Source organism: Castor canadensis, chromosome 2, assembly GCF_047511655.1.
Source record: "Castor canadensis chromosome 2, mCasCan1.hap1v2, whole genome shotgun sequence".
In the NCBI taxonomy this organism is placed as follows: Eukaryota; Metazoa; Chordata; class Mammalia; order Rodentia; family Castoridae; genus Castor; species Castor canadensis.
The window spans coordinates 60,261,787-60,283,197 of NC_133387.1; the positions used below are offsets into that span (position 1 = coordinate 60,261,787).

At 33.1% G+C, this 21,411-nt stretch overlaps 1 protein-coding gene across 5 annotated transcripts in view; it reads left to right on the forward strand.

Annotated features, from left to right (window-relative positions):
* Positions 1 to 21,411, forward strand: part of Hgf (hepatocyte growth factor) — a 66,303-nt gene that overhangs the window by 5,693 nt on the left and 39,199 nt on the right. For 3 of the 5 annotated variants that reach the window (XM_074064877.1, XM_074064879.1, XM_074064876.1), the window contains 6 exons: positions 1,420 to 1,585; positions 3,986 to 4,098; positions 5,503 to 5,617; positions 10,591 to 10,733; positions 17,151 to 17,271; positions 19,332 to 19,450. In XM_074064877.1, coding sequence (XP_073920978.1) covers positions 1,420 to 1,585; positions 3,986 to 4,098; positions 5,503 to 5,617; positions 10,591 to 10,733; positions 17,151 to 17,271; positions 19,332 to 19,450 — 777 coding nt within the window. Of the gene's footprint in view, positions 1 to 1,419; positions 1,586 to 3,985; positions 4,099 to 5,502; positions 5,618 to 10,590; positions 10,734 to 17,150; positions 17,272 to 19,331; positions 19,451 to 19,849; positions 20,668 to 21,411 lie in introns of those variants that run through there. The other 2 variants (XM_074064880.1, XM_074064878.1) reach the window with 2 other exon arrangements.

Genomic DNA, 21,411 nt, shown 5'->3' on the forward strand with positions numbered 1-21,411 from the left:
GACATTAATGAGTAGCATCTGTATGTTTAGTAAACCAACTGGAGCCAGTGATTGCTGGCAAACTTAAGGTATGATGCCATTCTTGGTACCTCACTCTTTTAGCCATATTTCCAAATAGTCTGCACAGAAAGTTTCACTCTCTTTTCTTGACACATCTCACAACATAAAAAGATCAGGAATGCATTTCCTACTCTACTATCCAAGTTTCTTCTTGATTGATAGCTCTGTACCAAATCTTCAGAAAATACTTATAAATCATATTTCCACATACATTCTTAGCAATTCTTAGATAAAGATGGCATGATAAGTGGTTCAGAGTGATAGTTCTAAAGCCAGGCCAGAAGGGTTTCCAATCTGAGATCTACTAAGTGGTCAATCAATTTTCCCCTATGTCGGTTCCTTCAACTTAAAAATGAATGCATTATTACTGCCTTTGTTATGAGGTGTTCAAACAAATTGACAGGCAGAGGAACACAATCGCTTCCATAATTCTGGTACAATAGCTGCAATATAGTGGACATTTCTCTCTATATTGTGAGGATAGTGATCATCATTAGATTAGGGTGACTTTGGGAAAACTGAGAACAAAGAAACAAGTTCTTGATACTCTCAAATTGTCCATAAGATTAAGACTTTTAGGATGTTTTTGTTCTGTTTTCCAGTTTTTAGTAGGAGGCTTCATGATAGCTAGGGGCCTTGTATCCTCATGAAGAAAAATGATACTGCTACATTAAAGGATAAAGTTTTACATACATTTGATTTACAGCATTTGGCTTGATGTCAAGACAAACAGTTCAGTGATACTAAGAAATAGTGCCCAAAGCACAGAATACACTAATGTAGGAAATGAGAAAACAGGAGCTAAAATATGAATAGTATCAAACACTTTAAAGAGCAAGCTAGAAGAATTTTTCCATTGTGGAGTTTTTTCCGAGAAGTTTCTCACTTGTCTTTGAATTTTCTTATCTAATTACTACTCTAACTTACCAGAGGAACAATTGTGGAAGAAAATGAAAAGTTTAATTTTAAAGCATCACATGGTAGGTTTTTAGCAGTTGAGAGAACATAATTTTTTTAGGATGAACTCTGTCCTAACTATTTGTCTAATAATTACTGCTTTAGAGTTATTTAATTAAGGTTTGGAACAAACTTTGTTCTTATGAACAAATGAAAGTGGATCTTTCATTTGAAAGAGTAAATAAGTGAGTCAACATGGCACATTATTTGTTATTCCCTGTCTATAATAACTCTCCTCTTGCTCTTAACTGTTTCCCACTTCCCTCCATCCCCAATCCCTGGAGGCCTAGTATATTGTCAGATAAAATCATTATCTTGCATATGATTCTTAAGGATAGTTTTTTTCTCTGCAAGCTTTAAAAACATTATTTCATGTTTTTTAAAAAAAATTTGTATTAATAGAGGGACAAAAGAAAAGAAGAAATACACTTCATGAATTCAAAAAGTCAGCCAAGACTACTCTAATCAAAGAAGACCCATTACTTAAGATTAAAACCAAAAAAATGAATGCTGCAGACCAGTGTGCCAACAGATGTATAAGGAATAAAGGACTTCCATTCACCTGCAAGTAAGTTACTTCATTTTGTTCTTAGGATAACTTGTAAATACAGTATGCACACATTATTATCATGATTTTTTTCTCTCCTTTAACTTAAGTTTGAATATAGTTTTAACTCATTACAACTTAAGACTTATCTCTCAGTTGATAGAAAAATGTTTTGAGTAAAGGAGACTCCAAAAAAGTCTTCCAAAGTTCACAGTGGCTTTGGTTATGGGGTTTTTGTTTTCTCATCTTATGAGCAATTAAATTCAGGAACTAAAATAAAATTATATTGACTTTTATCTCTAACATTTAATCATATTCTATTCAGAGTAAACACCTTCCCCCTCTTGCAAGGGAAATAGAGGAATTTTCAGAACAGAAATTGGGCAACAGCCAAAATTTATTGCACTTATATCTTTGTATTTAGGGATTGAAATAAAAGGTGTTGAGAGAATTAGATAAAAAAGTGAGGGATTGGTGTCAGGAACAGGGGCTGTTTAAAGGAAGTCAGGGGATAGCGATGATGAAGTTTCAGGTGAAAAGTGATGGAGCAACTCAAAGAGGCCCGAGAGAACTCAAATAGAGAGTTTCTTGTCTTGTGACAGTCCTGAGTGACCTAATGGGGAGAATTCTTTACTACTTTATCAGTAAGAAAAGAATTTCATCACAGCAGTCTCCCAAACTCCCAGAAGATGCGTTTCCTTCTCTTCAGAAACATTCTACATCATCATTTATATTCTATTCTTTTATTTCCTATTTTATCCCTTAAAAATAAGATTGTACACAAAATCTATACATTTTGAATTCTAGTTTATTACATTTGGATAGTGAAACATAAATGACATGGCAAGTGTTTCAGTTTTATCTTGTTTGTCTCAAAACAGTGAGTGGGAAGGACCTGCTGGGAAAGGGCGGAGGAAAAATAGTCTTCTTTCTCTTTGACCCAAACTCCACTTTGAGAGAGAGATTTCCAGACAAGGGGAGTGGGAATTGTCTTTGGCAGTATATGCATAGATGATTTTGTTCTACTTCCTGACTTTTGAATAAAAGTCTTGAGACTGGTAAAATAAATCAGAAAAAACATACTTTCAATCAATATCTCAGCTGTGTAGGTTGATGTAAATGTCTTTTAAGCAACTGAGCAGGTTGGAGTTGTATTTTCTCTTCTCAGAGTTGGAAGGTTAAGGCAAAGGTAATGGGAGAACCACATTCAAGTGATGCTTTTTAAGGTTGAATCTGAAACTATACTCTTCACAGTCCACAAGTAAGAAAAGTACTCCTATTACTCGATTTTCACACTCATCATTCTTACTGCATTTTATTTAAGAATAGACAAGAATTACTTAGCTGTGTTGGAGAGGACATGTGATCTTATTAATAAATATTCACATATCCCTTCTATGAAGGTCCGTACTTTTCTACCATATGCTTTTTACTTTATATTTAGTAACCAAATGTATGGCAGCCTGTGCAGAAAACTGCATGTAATATTACCTATGTATAACCAATGTTCTTCTGCCCAGAAATGGTGACTCTTCCTCACCTGTCACTAAATACATTGTTTATTCAGAATGAGTGGGGTTACTATGATATTCTGAAATTGGGTTCTTAATGAGTCAAAGTGTCCTTTTTCCAAACTTGGACCAGAATCATTTAATCTGGTATTGAAATTGCCCTCCTCACATAAACAACTAGAAAACCAACAAAATAAAATTTTGAAAAGCTGATAATTAAAACAAGCCTAAGATAAAGATACTTAAAGTCAAGCTTACATGACAGAGCAACCCAAGGTATTTGATGGGCTCAACATACTTTACATGGAGGTGTAAAATAATATTAAAAATCTTTTCTGTGAGAAAATGTCATGGTAATAGAATGAGAAAAAAGGTTAATGAGATCAGTAAACTTTTCTGGTTGCAAGTACTTAAAAATTTTTAGCTCTTTTTTAAAGCAACTTATCATTTTATTTTATATAAGATTATTTGAATGAGTAGCAACAACAAAATTAATAGTTAACATATAGGAATCATACTTGTAGGGCGGTATAGTTTAGTAAGTTTTCTTATAGTATGTATCCAAAGAATTAAGAGTTTTAAATTAAAAATGTATATGTAAGAAAACCTATATAATAAACATTGACTTATGTTACATGTTAATTTTGTTTATTAAAGCCTTTATTTTTCTGTAGGTGATTTAGAATAACATAACTTTCCAAGTAGTATTTAAATCTATTCCTACAAAAACTCTATTTTGTTTTTTCTTGTTTGGCCACCAAAATGGTGGGTTCATATATCACTTATATTTTATAATGCTATGTAATAATGCATCTGTTTTTGTATTGTCCTCCTTGGTAAACTATGCACCCGTTCTTTAAAAATGGTTAAATAGTAGTATTCCTTCTTTTCATTCAGATATTTTTTTCAGGGCCTTTGTTTTTGATAAAGCAAGAAAACGATGCCTCTGGTTCCCTTTCAATAGCATGTCAAGTGGAGTGAAAAAAGGGTTCGGCCATGAATTTGACCTCTACGAAAACAAAGGTAACTGACTTCTTACATATTGTATAATGAAGTAAATGTGAAACACACATTTATGATTTCTTGCCACATTGCTCTTTCCCACTGATTTTTCTATTACATGCTGGCTGGTCTGTTACACTGTCAATCCTTAAGACCGGGGAAAGAAGTACTCTATTTTTAGCAGGGTACATTAGATTAAAGAGAGCATTTCCCAAAATCTAGAATTCCTTGCTCCCTTTTTGACTTTTTTTCAAGTGACTTCTCCTAGAATTGGCAATCTCCTAGAATTGGCTAGATTGTGATCTTAGCACAGTATTTTACACATTAACAACTTTGGATGACTAATATAGTGATAAATTGTCAATAATAAAATATGGAGATTTTGGATAAGTGAATTGGATCTGTATTTATCATATGCTTTTTAAAAAAATTGCGAGAGGAATTGAGACATTATTATTTAATTTGCCTATTCTGGTGATCACAAGGTGTTTACTTTGTTCAAAATATAACTATATGAATGAAATAATCAGAGAATGTTAAATAAATACAAATTGTACAAATTAAATCTTTCATCACACAAAATAATAATTATGTATTATACTTATGAAAATAACACTCATTTTAATGTTTATGTTTTATAAAACATATCCTTTCAAGTTTGGATATTTGACACTATATCCACATATTTCCATGTTTGTTATGTTAATGTTTAAATTCAATTAAATCAGTTCATGGGAGAAATTAAGATATTCTTTACATATCCCAATAATTCTACAAATTGTAAACATAATTCATGATCTAACATAAGAACATTCTTATTTAACGTTTCTTTTAGTTTGTTAACAACTGCATGTATTTATTCTTTGATATGCATATAAAGCTTCTTACAACTCAGTTGTCTTAGAAGTTAGCAGCTGAAATGGTAGCAAAAAATATTTAAAAATGATAACCAACTAACATACTTATCTTATACATGCAAAAGTATATGCAAAAACTCAGCCAATTTTATGAAAAATTAGTATACTAATTCAGGGACTACTAAAGTCATTCCCTGAATTTAAGATAGATTTAAAAAATCACTTTATTTTTGTTTTTAGTATTTTGTTAGGTCTATGTATTTCAGAAATCATAGTTGCCTGGCTAGTTGAGTATATCAGCTAATATCTGTTAAGTCCAGAGACTAATCTCTACAGTTACACATTAAAACTGTTCGACAGTGTGCTGTTTGTTTGTTTTGGATTATTATGAAATGTGTTATTTTCAAAATACTAATAGAAGCTTTAGGGAGGAAATTTCAGTGTTATTTGAAATAGTTTTCAAGAGTCAATTACTTGCAGGCTTGAGTGGAATTTTATTTTTTTCTCTTTAATAAATACAGCACATGTTTCCCATAGTTATAACATTTTTCTCTGCTTTCATCAATAGACTACATTAGAAATTGCATCATAGGTAAAGGAGGCAGCTACAAGGGAACAGTGTCTATCACAAAGAGTGGCATCAAGTGCCAGCCCTGGAATTCCATGATACCACACGAACACAGGTAAGAACAGCATGAAGAAAAGAGGATATAGCTTTTCCTTTTTGTGTGCCAACAGTCTCCCATGACTGATAGGTACCAAAAGACGAACAAATTTATCATTAAAATGTGGCCTAATATTTTGTACCTCAATTTATAAGATCTAGATGTTTGGGAACAAATAATGAAAACTTCATCTAAGAGGAGAAAAATCTTTCTTCTTCTTTTTGCGTTTGAGAATGCACTCTGCAACCAAAGAGTTGAGCTGTGATTTAGACTCTGATCTTACAGAGTCTAAGTATTCTTTAACCTTGGTGGATCTCAAGATTGGCTGCACATTACACTCACCCACTGCAAGTCCTTGAAGAATCCTACCCCAAGGGGGTAACACAAACTCTTTATCAGAGCCTCTTGGGGAAGTAAGGTGCCAATATTGTTTTAAGCTCCTTAGAGGATTTCAATGTCCAGCCAAAGTTGAGAATCTCTGCTAAAAGCTCATGCCTCAGACTTACCAACTTTCCCATTTTTTGCTATTGCCTAAAGACTACAGAAAACTCAGCCTTTGGAAATTAAAGGTCTACCCTGAAGACAATTATGTCTAATATAATGAGAATACTATTTAAAGAATACTGTTTAAAAGCCAATAAAAATAATATCCATATGCTTATAAGATTGAGAGCTTTAATCATCATGGAGAAAAAATATAAATATCCTATATCTACTAGAAAACTAAATATAGCCACACTTCTCTAGACTTCTTTCACAAATAATTTTAATAAGACATAATGTAATTTAAAAGCACTCCTCCCTGGTCATTAAATGCTGAGCAGTTTACTGGTTTATCTCATGTAATCCTCATGAGAACAATACAGAGTGTAATTTTATGAGTCTATTTATACACATAGTATTGCTGCAGCATAAGAAAACTTAATACTTTTCAGGGTGCAATACACAATTAGTAAGTGGTGCTCAGAACATAAACCCAGCCAGTATCACTCTTGTTACCTGTGCTGGTGATAACCCTAGGGCATGAAACATTTGGCCTGTCAGTAGCAATTATGCTGTGACTCATTTTTACAACAACAAAATGTGATGACTTTGTCTTGATGAATACAATTTTCATTACATTTAGTTTTGTAATACAATTTTGTAAGCTGAATGATTTTGCTTTAGTAAACAGATAAGTTAACTAGCCAACATATAAAGAAATGGTATTAGTTGAGTTGTTCCATAGTGGGATAAACCTATGATGTTGATCTAATTGACACCAGCTACTAAGTGTCCAAGCTGATCAGCTCCTCTAGTATTTCAGTGATAGAAAACAATAATTTACTCAGATTAGTTACTAATAATTATATAGGAATACCTCTGAAACACAGTAGTATATTTATATTTCAAAACAAGAAATACAACAGGCTTTGTCTTCCTTTAAGCATCTGCCTAATGAAAAAACATGTCACTTAAATCTGTTTTTTACAAAGGAATAGCATTTGAGATCAATCCTACCTTACTCCAGGAGAGTGTGTTAGACTGACCTAGTAGAGGTCTTATTTCAGCCCAAATTCTCTAGGATTGTGATTCTGTGTTAGAGAAGTAAATGTGAAATAGACCTCCCAGGCAACTTGCTTCCCATTCCAACCAGCTCATTTACCAATGAATACTTCCTTGTGATAGGGGTTTATAGTTAAGAGAATCTTGCATATTAATCACATCCTCTTTGTGCTAAATGGAAACAACAATAAGCTCCATCAATAAGAAGGTTATTATAATATCTGCATGATAGCTTAATACTTAGTTAAGTGTTAACTGAAGATTAATTTTATGGGAAACAGAAAAAGGAACATGTTTCTTTCTAGAGGAGTGATTTATTGATGACTCCCTAAATTGAAATATTTTACAAGTGGCTTAATGGGAAGATGATGATAGATGGTGAAATTAGTATAGAAGCTTAACCAGAAAATCAGGTGACCTGATATCTACATCTATATCATTCATTAGCCACCCAGCATTCATTAATGAAGCAGATGATGGAATAGATCAAGTTTCCTATGAACACAGTTAAAAGAAAAGAAAGGGAGGGCTAGAACTCCATAGTCCTAGTTTATATTTCAAAGTATATTTGGATGTAACCCAATTTTAAATATTTTTTTCACTTATCTTTCTTAAATCCTTGTTAATAGCAAGGACAGAGAACTAAAAATAGTCTGTGTGTGAATAAAACCTTATTTTGGAGCCAATGGCCAAGCATAGGCCTTGTGTGGAATAAGTTTTCATAAACATTTGTCCAATGAACACTTATAAATGAAAAGAGCAGAGCTAGTCTTCTTCCCTTGGCCAAGTATGGGAAGCTGAAGGAAATCAGGCTAAATACCTGGGGGCACAAAAGAAAAGCAGTTCATTGGAAAAAAGGTTAAATATACCAAAGAATGAAGAGCAGAGATGACCATGACTGCTCTTTAACCTTTATGTCCTCAAAAGGAATTTGATATGAATGCATTTAGAACTGTAGAAGTAGCCCATCTTTTCATTTTATTAACTTCAATTGGAAATTTATTTTTGTCTTTTGATCTTGTTTAGTTTTAATTTCTACTTTCTCTTCCTTCCTACCTGTATTTTTCTGGCTAAATTATTGACTGATACATTCACTGTTTCTTTACATCTTCTATTTGGCTTGTACAAACCCAATGGAAAGATATATGTGTATCTCTCTCTCTCTCTCTCTCTCTTTCTCTCTCTCTCCCTTCCTCTCTCTCTGTCTCTCTCTCTTTTGGGACAAAAGTCACCTCTAAAACTAAATAGTGAATATTTGATTATTAAACATGTGCTAAAGCCACTAGCTCTTTAAATAAATTTAATTAAAAAACAACACAGAAAAATGCAATTTATAATAATCTTGTCCATTCCATCCATCTTTGAAGTGAAGAAATTGTAACTAAGTAATAAATTGTCTAAGAACTATATTCTAGGCTAGCCAGGTGATATGTATATGAGGCAACAATGTAGATTTTGTGATTAACAAAAATTCTTACTACTCTACTGTTTTTCATAATATAGCTTCAGTAGAATTTTCTTAAGTAAATTTGGCTAGTGAATTGCTTCAGGAAAATACATGAAGCAAAAGTAAGTGTAGTTTCTGTCAGAAAAAAGAGTATATTATATAAATTTACTATGAAAATTTGGAGAAGTACCAAAGAATGAAAGAAAATAAATTTCAGGCAATGTTTCAAACAGAAGAGATATATGAAAGTACTCTAGAATGATGGGGCTAAAACCAGGACAAAAACAAATGGCTTCTTTTTTGACAATTACTCTGAGGAACTGTGAAATTATGATGATCTTTAATTACATTATGGCTTTTATCAGTCATGTGACTTAATGTTTTATTTTCATTTCTCCATATTTATAATGCTAGAGAAGTGAGGATATAACTCTCTACCTAACAACACTTTGGAGTTACATAATGTTTATAATATTTAGCTTGTTTCCTAAAATGTTTAGTTAGATGTAAGTCTCTCAGAATAAATGGTTGCTTTCCGACCAGTAATTTATATTTTTGAACAACTTGACTCTGGTGTACATTCATGTCAGATGAATTTCATTGCAAAATGAAATTTATCTGACATGCATATTTGTATTATGCATATTTGTATTCATTCTGTGTTGCAACATTTTAAAAAATGACAATTTTCTTCTTTTTCTTTTCCATTTCTTTTTTCTTACTCCCTTCCTCCCTCCTTTCCTTTCTTTTTTTGGAGATGGGCCATACTATCTGTAGTTATTTATGAGGTACAATGTGATGTTTTGACTCATTTATTTAACCACTTTAGGGTAATTATCATATCCATTTTTAAATTAGATATTTTACTGGATACTTAAATAATATTTATTAAGAGACTAAAATTCTTGGACTTTAAATTCATGTAGAACTCTGACAGCAATAAAAGTAGAAATAAAGCTCCTTAACAAAAATCAAGCTAAACACTAAAGTATAGCTAGATTTTCAAAAAAACACTTTCAAAAATTACTTTTTGAGTAGTATTTGTGTGCAGTCAGGCAGACAAGTGAGTGTCATTGAGTCCAATACCATAAGCAATATGAGAATAAAAGGACTTCGGCCTTTTCTGATGTGTTGGAATATTTTATACAGATAACAGAACTACCACTAAGGAATTAGAAATTTTAGGAGAAGGCAATGTGTTCAAGTTGTTTCACTCAATAGAGAATTATTATGAACTAAAGTTAGGAGAGTCAAGCCTCAGTCATGGTAAATATTATCAAAATTTTTGAAGAGACTATGCAATTCTGTTGTTAGAACAGAATAGAGGTGACAAAGTGGAGTGTGCTTAATCATAGGAAACATTTCTTAAGTGTTAATGATCCATCCTCTCTTTGAACTTCTCAAAACAACTTGGAAAGGTTTACACCAGCTATGGTTATACTCGTGTTTAGATAAGTTAACAGACTGGGAGAAGCCATCTTACTGGGGTCTCACTATTGGTAAGAGAAAGCTGAAATTGGAGTCAAGGTTGAATTTGATTCTGGATTCTTTGGTTTGTGTTATGACACCACTCTGTTTCTTAATTGTGCAAAAACAAAAGAAGACCTTGGATAAGCAGTGTAATAGTAAGACCTCCAATTTGATTGCAGTGATTTTTTAGTTCTCTGTTAAGTGGCCTTCCTACCTTTGAGTGGAAAGTTGAAATTGTGTTTTATATTATACCAATTAAATTATAGATTATTTGAGTCTTAGAAAACTCAGAAACTAATAATTTTTAACTTGATATTGAATATAGAAGTTCAGTTAGGTGAACTTTAATAAAATTCAAGTATTTTAAGAATGCATGGAAATAACAGAATTGTTAAAGTATATGAAGGAACACAAGATAGGCTAGGGTTGCTCTACTTTCAGGAAAAGCACATCCAATAATTAGAAAAATTAATAGGTTAAAATAAAGTTGCATGCTCTTATACTGTAATGATTATCATTTTAAAACTAGCTTTTTGCCTTCGAGCTATCGGGGTAAAGACCTGCAAGAAAACTACTGTCGAAATCCTCGAGGGGAAGAAGGGGGACCATGGTGTTTCACAAGCAATCCAGAGGTACGCTACGAAGTCTGTGACATTCCCCAGTGTTCAGAAGGTAAATGAACCTGAATGCCATGTGGTGCACCCTATTCCCCTGTGTGTAGAACTGTAACTCACATTAAAGGTTAACAGAAATGAATCAATTGCAATAAATATGTTGTTCATTGAAATGAAGCCATAGATAATTGAATATTACATTTTTTTTTTTAAATGGCAGCACTGGGGTTCAAACTCAGGTCCTCATGTTTGCTAGGCAGGCAGTCTTATCACTTAAGTCACTCCACCAGCCCTTTTTTGTGATGAGTTTTTTCAGTATAGGGTCTCAAGAACTATTTGCCCAGGGCTGGCTTCCAACCACCATTCTCCTAAACTCTTTCTCCTGAATAGCTAGGATTACAGTTGTGAGCCATGGGCGCCCAGCTTATTTGAGCATTCTTACATAGTAGTTTGCAAACTACCTGAAGATCACCAGGTTACTGCAAAATTATGGAGTGAGTTATCAGTTTGAATTTCATCATCAACTTGAGTCATTTCTCTGGGGAAAGTAATCATGGGCTTACTTATTTATCTATTGTCTTGATCTCACCTACCCAGAAATCTTCTCCCATAGCTGTCCGGAAAGGAGCTGAATGAAATTAGCTTTTTATTAACAACATTAATGCTATTCATCCAGCACTTGCTTCTATAGACATTTAGTCAAAACTTTCTCTAATGTGGTTGGGCCAAAGTCTATGTATCCAGAGAGAAAATGATAGGGGGTCATATGTATTTGGTTAAAATATGACCAGAACCAAATTTGGCACATAGACAGGAATCAAGTGCCATCCCAAATCAAAGCAGTGAATCCCAAGCTGTCTTAAAGACACCCTAAATCTGTGCCTGTGTTCTTACCTCTTCTCACAATATAAAAGGTCACTGTCTTTACTTTTGCAGTGGAAAACTGAATGACAAGATGGAAAAGTAACCATTTCAGCATTGTACGTGGTTTCATTTTTTCCTAGTGACTTGGCTACTGAATAGCTGGAGTTTTCAATTCTGTCAAAAACTTAGAAATGTGCATTAAATTCTTCTAGAAATTTATTAGTATTTTGAAGTATTTGTGGAGGGGACAGGGCTGCTGAATGCTGTCCAATTTTTAAAGTAAGATATCTTACCTGTTTATTAACCATATTTTTTGGAACTATATCCTCCATGAATATCCATTTAATATTAGGCTGATATTAATCACATAACAAGTAAAGGGCATTGTTAGCTAGTTGTCACAGAGAAAGTGAATATGGTTTTTGCTGTTAGTTAATTTAAAACCCTTGACTTCATGTGCTAGAGTCAGTTCCATCTGTTTGTAAATTCTTATTTTCCATTTCATGTCATATTCTGTTCCTATAACTTCTTTATTGTTTTCTTTTCTATTAAAAATAATAAACTTATTGTGATTACATAATGAATAAGTCTGTTTTGTATGAATAAGTCTGTAATTAATATTTGTTTTAAATTTGCACATGGAAGAAAAAAATCTACTTTTAGGGAAATCTTTAGTATCAGTTTTCTGAGATTACAAATCACGGGCAAAAAGTCATATTCATTGACTTTATTTGACCTATCTAAGTGTTTTCAAAGGTAGGAACTTGATGAAATCTTACACAGTTTAGCACTATATATACAGACTAGCACCTGTTTAGTCTGTATGGGGGTGTGATTTTTCAATCCCTGGTTTATAAGAAAAATCTTTATCAAAATACACTGACATAGATTTAGGCTGATGGGTGATGCAGAATGAAACTGCTGGAAAAGAAGTAATTCAGAATCTTCTGTTTTCAGCTATCCTTATTAGAATGCAACTCTCTAATATCCTTTAATAATTTAAGGTCATCAAAACTCCTTTAGAAGTAGACATTGTTCATTAGCATTAAAGGCACATGATGCGCTTTGTTTCTTGGCACTGAAGTTTGCAGATAATGCTCTTTCTGGAAACAATTAGTGGTCTGACAATAGTAGATGAAGATTCCTTTGGGAGAAATGAATCGGCACCTGCCTGTAGGGTAACGGATTTCAGGGAATGTGAATTGAACTGTGATATTTTAAATTCAAGCTAAAATGAGTATTGTTAATGGAAAGTATCCAAACAAAGAGCATTGCCTATATAATCATAGAAAAAAAACAGAGCTTTTAATAAAAAGGAAAATACAAAAAATAAAAAAACAGTATAGATGTGATGCAAATGTCTACCAGAATGAGGGAGAAGATGCAAAGTACAGAATATTAAATAGTATGATGGGTGGCCATTTCTATCTGTGAATATTACATAGAGGTAGTTATTATCAAATCATTTTTGTATGTTTAAAATGAAATAAGCAAAATACCTGTGGTCAAACTTTGGAGTATTACTTTAAAAAAAAAGACATGTAGAACGATATATCTATTTAGAATTTTTTGTAGTAATATTAAATTTTTAGCTGAATGCCTGAAATTTTTCTAACATTTTGATTCATAAAAGAGTTGTATCTGGTATCCAATTATTGATATTATTTTCTTTTAATTTAAAACCATTCCAAAAGAAAATGAATCATCTTTTTATCAGATTTAGAATCTTTTGGTTAGATAGAATAAGTTAAAGAGACCAGTTGTAAAACATGGTGACTATAGTTAATAATAATATATTGCATTCTTGAAAAATGCTAAGAAGCTTGGATGTTAAGAATTCTCAGCACAGAAATAACTATTGAGCTAAAACAAGTTCATGAACTAAGTTTCATGAATCTACAATGTATGTATAATTTAAAACACCATATTGTACATGAAACAATATGTATGGTTTTATCAGTCAACTTAAAAAGAGACCTTACATAATATTGTAAAGAAAATACTTCCAATTAATGTTTAATTAAAAAGTTATAGAAAGTTAAAGGTATAAAAAAAATCCAATTTCTTACTTTAGTCTTTGTTTTGGATTTAAAATAATACTTAGTCATTGGAACAAATGTCATTGTAACGATTATTAAATATTTAAGTATATACATCTTAATTAAACTATAGTCATTATTTTTAAAATACCTTATCCTTAAAATCCAAAATATTATCATAATTTTACGTGCATAATTTCATATTCTATGTGGGGAAAGATTTTTAGAAACAAATATTTAAATAAAATTATTTTTATAAATATGTATTTGTGAGACTATTCATACTTTAGTCAATCAGTTTTGCTAAAGTAATTGCATATGTGGATTTTTCTGAGTGATTACCTTTATTGGAATGAAATAAACTCTGATTCAAAATAGATTCAGATACTTCAAGTAATTGTTTTAGTTTGTAAACTAATATCATGTGTGGTTTTATGACTTAAAAAGTTGGTATACAGTTTTTGAGTTTAATTGCCTAGTACCATGATAACATTGTTAAGTTAGTCCTTTTTATATTATAGTTTGTGTGTAGTTTTTATAATTTTCTTCTATCATTTAATTCAGAACATTGTACTTAAGAGCATTGTACTTATGAAACTTTTATTTAGCTTAGGTTTATGTGATCAAGAACAATATTTTCATTTTGTTTTTCTAAAGAGAACTTCCTAGAATGATTAAATAAGCAATGACAGAGGGGGCCAAAGAGACATCCTCACCCCCTTGCACTATTACATAGGCCATACGTTTACCATTTTCTTAGAAAGTAGACTTGTTTTCTATCTATACCACTGACTTTTTTCTAGGAAAACTTAGATAATTCTTAGAATTCCAAAAGTTTGAAAAGTGAATTCAAACTTTGGCATTCTTGGGGTAACTTTTATAACTATTATGGTAGTTTGGTTCAATGCTAAAACAACACATTTTTCAGCCACTTATCTTGCATATGTTGGCTAATCTATTGCTGTCCCATAACCTCCTTTTCCCCACTCCTATAGGTAAGAATTCAACAGGAGGACAACCTATTCTTTTCAAAAAAGATGAGGAGAAAAGGGCAGGGATATAGAGTTCCTAAAATCATTGTTATCTATATATCTTAAAATATGGCCAGTTACGATGTAGAAGAAACAAGTTAAAGTATGTAGGACAAAAAGAACAGAATATAAACTATGGGTCTGAAGACCTATGTTCCAGACACAGATTTGAAATTTTCTGTTTTAGGTAAGTCTCTTAAAATATGTGTGGGCCTTGTTTTCTTTATTGAAGTGATTAAATAATACCTTATACATTAAAAGTTTAGAATAAATAACAAGATCATGTAGCTCTAATATTTTAACATCTCAGTTTTGTCACAGAACATGTTTAATTCCCACTCAAATGGCAACTTTCATTTGTCTTCCAAATCTAACCTTATTAGTATTATTATTGCTATTTTTGATGGCAGCAGAGTTTGAACTCTGGGTCATGTGTGCTAGATAGGCACTCTTATCACTTAAGCCACTCCACCAGCCCTCGAACATTATTCTTGATAACTTCTTTTATGTATTTTTTCTCACATCATTCTTACTGTATTTTTTCTCTTACATATATATTCAACTCTTATATATCCTTCAAGGTCCAAGTAAAATCCAATCTCCTAAAGAGCTATGACTACCAAACACTTAGGACTTTAGGATAGATCACAATTACCTACAAACTTGCTATGCAGAGCACAGCACCAGCTGTGTTGGTGTCCCCTGGGAGATTTAATTAGTGCCCTAGCTTAGGGCACTGATCAGAGTTTGCCCTTTAACTAGATTTGAAGGTGATTTTAATTCACATTATATTTAGAGAAGCATTGATCTACCACACTCATTCTGGAAAGCATTCATTTAAAGAGTCCCCTATTTCATTTGTGTAGCTATTTTTTCCTAAGGTTATTAAAAATCTGTAAGTCTAAGAAAACATGTTTTATAATAATGTTCATGGTACTGTTTTTCAGAAAATAATTTTGTTCACTCTCATTAGAAGGAGATACACTATTATAAACTGCATTTGCTATAAGAATCATAATAGACACATTCTGATTCTGGAGTCCAATACGAGAGGAGAACTTGTACATGTGGATGCTTATCTTTTGTGTGTGATGATGGTAATCTATTCTACTTTTTCATTCAATACAAAGGAACAAACAACAATGATAAATGCTGCACCATTTTCATCGAAGATATCAATTCATTCTTTTTAAGAAAGGGAACTAAGTAAATTTGCACTCCATTCAAATGGAAAGCTGAAATGTGATGATATATAACCTGTGTTGAGCATTTCAGTGTGGAAATGACTTTGGCTAACCTGAGTACCTTTATCAATGTGCTCTTAGACCCATCTCATTTGCAGTTAGGTGCTTATTGATTGTATTCTGGGCAATCTCCGTATCAAATGGGGGGAAGCTGAATTAGTCCCTTGTCTAAGCTCATGAATTAACCTACATGAAAGGAAACAAATGGATCAGGCCAGTAGATGGATCATATGTTTCAGAAAGTTAACAGTTAGTGTCCTATTACATTATAAAAATAAGTTACAAAAGAGATGATTTTATAGTACTATTAATATTTATGAGGCTATATTTCAGTGGATAAAGCTAAACATTGATATCTTTCCCTAGCTTCAGCTAAAGTTTAATGATCAGTAATCATAAGATACAAATGATGTGTTTGGAGAAATTTGCCGGATTCGTAGGAGAGCCAAGCAATGATTTATTCCACAGGATGCTTGCTGTGCTACAAATCAACATTCTGTTTGAGAAGTCTCATTTTCAGCTAGTTGATATGATTCAGAGTTTTCAATGTGACATAGAGACCAGCCAGAAGAGAACAATTAATTAATATTACGGAATCATCAGTAAGATCCTGCAAAATTAGATCAGCTTATATATTTTAGAAATAGTGTGTATGTGGAGTTCAATAGCAGGTCATCTTCTAAACTAAGGTAGGTAAGAACATTAGCTTGTCCAGTCTACTCAACATTGTTCACTGAAAGGATGAAGCTATGATTTCTTTTTTAAAAATACCAGTGTCTTTTGAATAGTACCAGATATCTATCTGAATATGGTCTCTTAAATATATCAGTTCTTGATTCTGGAATTAGTTATACAAATATGATGTATTAAATTTAAATTGTGAAATCACTCTATGTGTTTGGAGGGTTGGAGGGTAAGTTGAGAGAGAAACACTATTGAACAGATAATATAGGCCCTGAGATCCTTGCATTTTAGACTAACAAAGGAAAAATCTCCAAGAATCCCATCTTACTTCCCAGTTTCTATCTGTTGAACAGTTTTGAAAAACTAGATAGGCAGCATCCTGACCTTATGGTACATCTGTATGACACTAATTATAAAAATTCTACTTAAACTGTAAAATGCATTCTGTAAGAGGTATTTTACACCGCTGTTTATGGATATTAGGCCCTCATTTAAAGACAGGATTTTGTGAAGGGTTTTCTAAACAATTTATTTACTGTTTGTTAAATGGACCAGTGGTATTCATGATTTTGCTACCAAAAACAATTAATATGCCATACTTTAATTTTATTAGTTGAATGCATGACATGCAATGGTGAAAGCTATCGCGGTCCCATGGATCATACCGAATCAGGCAAGATTTGTCAGCGCTGGGATCACCAGACACCACATCGGCACAAATTTTTGCCCGAAAGGTAAAACACCACTGAATCTTGCTTCCAATGGTTCTCTTTACAGGCTGTTATTTGCTGCAGTGCAAGCTGCTATGAAAATTCCCTTTAGACTATCAACATTTAATATAGAACTCCTCAGAAAGTTCTGGCTTCTTCTGACACAGTAACTGGAGCTTTTATGTTTGAAAAAGGCAGTCTTGGGATAAAGGGACTTATGAGGAAGAATAGGTGAACACTGCCTACACTTTCATTTGGGTTTGGTGGCAAGGTTAAGTCCCTAAAATCAGGAAGGTCTTAAACACAAGGCCATCAGGGGATGCAGAATTGAAGCACTAGCATAAGTGTCCTCTTTGTCATCTATAGCAAAAAAAAAAGGCTCAATTCAGTAAATACCTCTTTGACAAACCTGACTGGTGGAGGAGGGATTATTGGAAAATGCAAGCAAATCTCCTAGAGGAGTATCTGTGGAAACCCAGGCACTGCAGGTCACAAGTATAATACCTTGACAGAGGTCGTATCTGTAGAAAGAGAATGAAAAGTGGCCCAAACAATTCTTTGGCTCTTTTATCCTGGTGTATTTTGAAATTGTCACTTGGGCCAGCTAATTTGGAGAAGTCAGGCAACTAAGTCTACCTTTATTCTCCAATAAAAGGTTTTAAGCTCAAATAGTTAATAACAACACAATTAGGTCTTCCCTTATTTATTGATTTCACATGATAGTTAGGATTGTGTGTGTGTGTGTATTTGTTTGATTGTTTTCATTTTTGGCAGTACTGGAGTTTGCACTCTGGTCTTGATGCTTGCTAGGCAGGTGGTCTACCATTTGAGACACACCTCTAGTGGGTTTTGTGCTATTATTTTGGAGATAGGATCTTGCTTTTTGCCAAGGCCAACCTAGACTTTGAACTTCCAATTTTACACTTCCTGCAATGACAGGTATAACAGGTGCATGTCACCATGCCCAGCTACTGGCTCAGATGAGGGGATCTCACTAACTTTGTTTTGCCTGGCTGGCTTCAACCCTCAATCCTCCAGATCTCAGCCTCTTAAACAGCCGCGTTTACAGACGTGAGCCACCTGTGCCTGACACATTTTACATGAAAGTTTTAAATTGGAGAAGGAAAAGAAAAAAAAGTCATGTATTTATTTGTTTGTTTATTTATTTTTGATGCTCCGATTGAAGACAGAGCTCTACTACTTGACATATGTCCATAGTCTTTTTGTTTTTGAGATAAGATCTTGCAGCTAGCTTTGCCCAAGTTAGCTTCTGCCTTCCAAGTAGATGGGATTACAGGCATACAGCAACACACTCTACTAAAATCTTTAATTTTTTTATAAAGAATAAAAATACAAACAAGTAAAACCCATCCCTACCCTCCTTTGGAAATTGATGCAAGATTTTGTTTTTATTTTTAATCTTTCTTCTTTATCTTTTTATTTGTTTTTGCTTCTCATTCTTTTAAATTAAAACTGGTTATTTAGAAAAATGCACATTTTTCTTTTAAGTGAGAGCAGAAGGGATATGGTAACAATTAAAAATCAAGTCACCAATTCAGTACTCTTAATTTAAGGGGAGGTGGGATGTAGAGAAAGTAGTGTGGTGGAGTTTGTCTCTTGCTCTGGTGGAGGTGAGGGCATGACCTAGAAAGCCTCTATTTCCAAAATTGAGCTATCATTAGTAACAGAGCTATTGAAACTGAACTTTCAGTTTGAACTCTGTGCCTGCCCTAGAAGAGGACCTGTTTTCGTAATGAGCAGTCTACGCGAGGTCATGTTTTTGGAATTTGTCCTTAATTGGGCTGTATGAGAGAGGGATTTAATTTGGGACCTTAACTAGTAGGCAGGTAACAAATGTAATTAACTTATTAGCAAAGAGGATGATACTCTATACTTAGGGGAATATGGAATTTAGTAACTTTGAGAGCTGATGATTGGCAGTCCTTGTAAGGTAAAAAGATAGAAAATCTGCTCTTTGCCCAGCAAGGACTATTCCAGCTAAATAGGAAGTTATTTTGTAAGCTGAGGGCTTTGTGGTCTTTCCAGGCAGATTTACGTGACACTTTTCTTGGTGTGGTTTGCAGATATCCCGACAAGGGCTTTGATGATAATTATTGCCGCAATCCTGATGGCAAGCCGAGGCCATGGTGCTATACTCTTGACCCTGACACCCCTTGGGAGTACTGTGCAATTAAAATGTGTGGTAAGTTAGGGTCAAATTTATTGCTTCCTTTTGCTCTCAAGGACTGCATCTAAGCAAGCGATTATTAGTGAGACAGGTTAACAACTATGTTGGTTGGATGCTTTAATATGTGCATGTTTTAATATTTTAAGAGTGTATTCTATAATCCTATTCATTCTTTTGAATTTTTGGAGAGCCATTATTTTGAAAAGGATACATACGTAAGCATATATATATAAAATACTTATATTATGAGAAACGCCCAAATATTCTGATGATGTCAAGACAATGAAAAATAATCCACAGAGGGAGTAAGAGATTAAGGAATATGTATATCACAAAGTTATTAGGGCAGTAAATGATAGGACTTTAGATTCCTACCTTCCATTCTTGTTTCCCATCCTTACCTTTTCTTTCCAGAGAATGATGGAGGCTGAAAGAAGAAAACAGAGTCTAATAGAGGCTTCTCACAGATGTCTTTAGTCTCTAGAAGTTGATCCCCATTTATCTGGCTGTCCTTGTACACAGCCTCCATTCTGTTCCAATCTGTTTCTTAGCAGTTCCTAAGATCCTTTTCAGTCTCCTAAATTTACGCTAAATAGTTTATCCCTTTAGATTTGTGTAGATGGTCTTCTCTTTCCTATCTAATTTCTTTAAAATTATAATGGATAATAATTAGATACAGATATGGTTTTGTTTCCATGATTAGAGGTTCTTTTAGAATTGCATAAATTTATTAAGGTGTAATAGTGGTATAAATTGGCATATGTATATGTATCTATATATATCTGTATATATATAGATACATATCTACATATCTATATATATATATATATACAGAGAGAAAGAGAGAAAGAGGGAGAGAGAGAGAGAGAGAGAGAGAGAGAGAGAGAATTTACATAAGATCAGATATTGGGATCCAGAGTAACATAAGCAACTATGAGACTATAGAGAGCTATTTGCATATTTGTCTATAGCTGCCCAATGGGGACATCCTTCTGAACAAGTCTACTCCATATTATTTACACTGTTGCACTGCCAAGGCAAATATCAGTCCACTTAGACAACCTAGTACAAGGAAATGTTTGGGACATCTCTTACAGCCCCCAAAAAATGAATATGCCTGGCATATGTGAAATAACAGCAGAATCTGGAAGCCTCTCAGAGTGAAACATAATGTTCCTAGGAACTGAATCATCTGTTTTGTCCTTTAAAATAAAAGGCAATTCTTGTGACAATGTTTCTCTGTGGAGATTGTGTTACTGCCACTCATTGACTTATTTAAACATGTAAACATATAAATCTTTCCATCATTCTCGACAGTTAGATACAATAAAACAACTGTTTCTTTTCCATACTTTAATATTGACTGTAATAACAGCAGTAGAAAGAAACACACTCACACACAAATGTGCACATGCATACACAGCTGCATATTCACCCTTCAACTGGCATGCACACACCAAGAAATCCAAGTGTTGCCCTCTTTGATCTCCTCTGGTTCTAAATCAATCTTAAGGGCATTTTTAAAAAGATTGAGAAAACAAAGAAAGAAAATGAACATGCAACTTCCTAACTATTAACTAGATTTCTTTTTCTCTTATATCCAAAGAAGAATTGGCTAATTATATAAGCAACATGATAATTCTGAGTTTATTTTTATAATATGTTAATGCTAAGAAAATGATAGTGGATTCTGTGAGTTAAAGGTATATCTTTCAGATTAAAATAATCATCTGAGCTTTGAGAATATTTTAGGAATATTTTATTAAAGGAAAAATTTTACCTTAAAATTATATTGTGTGTGTAAAGACCATATATATAAAGAGACCATATTAAATTGAATGAAATAAAGTAGACATCCTGGGATGCACAAAAGTTAATGTTTCATATTCTTTCAAAAGTTTGGCTTACATATGTAGCAAGGCCTATCATGCAAAACTGAAATTTGATGGCAGGTTCAATCGTGTGTAAGTTTTCTA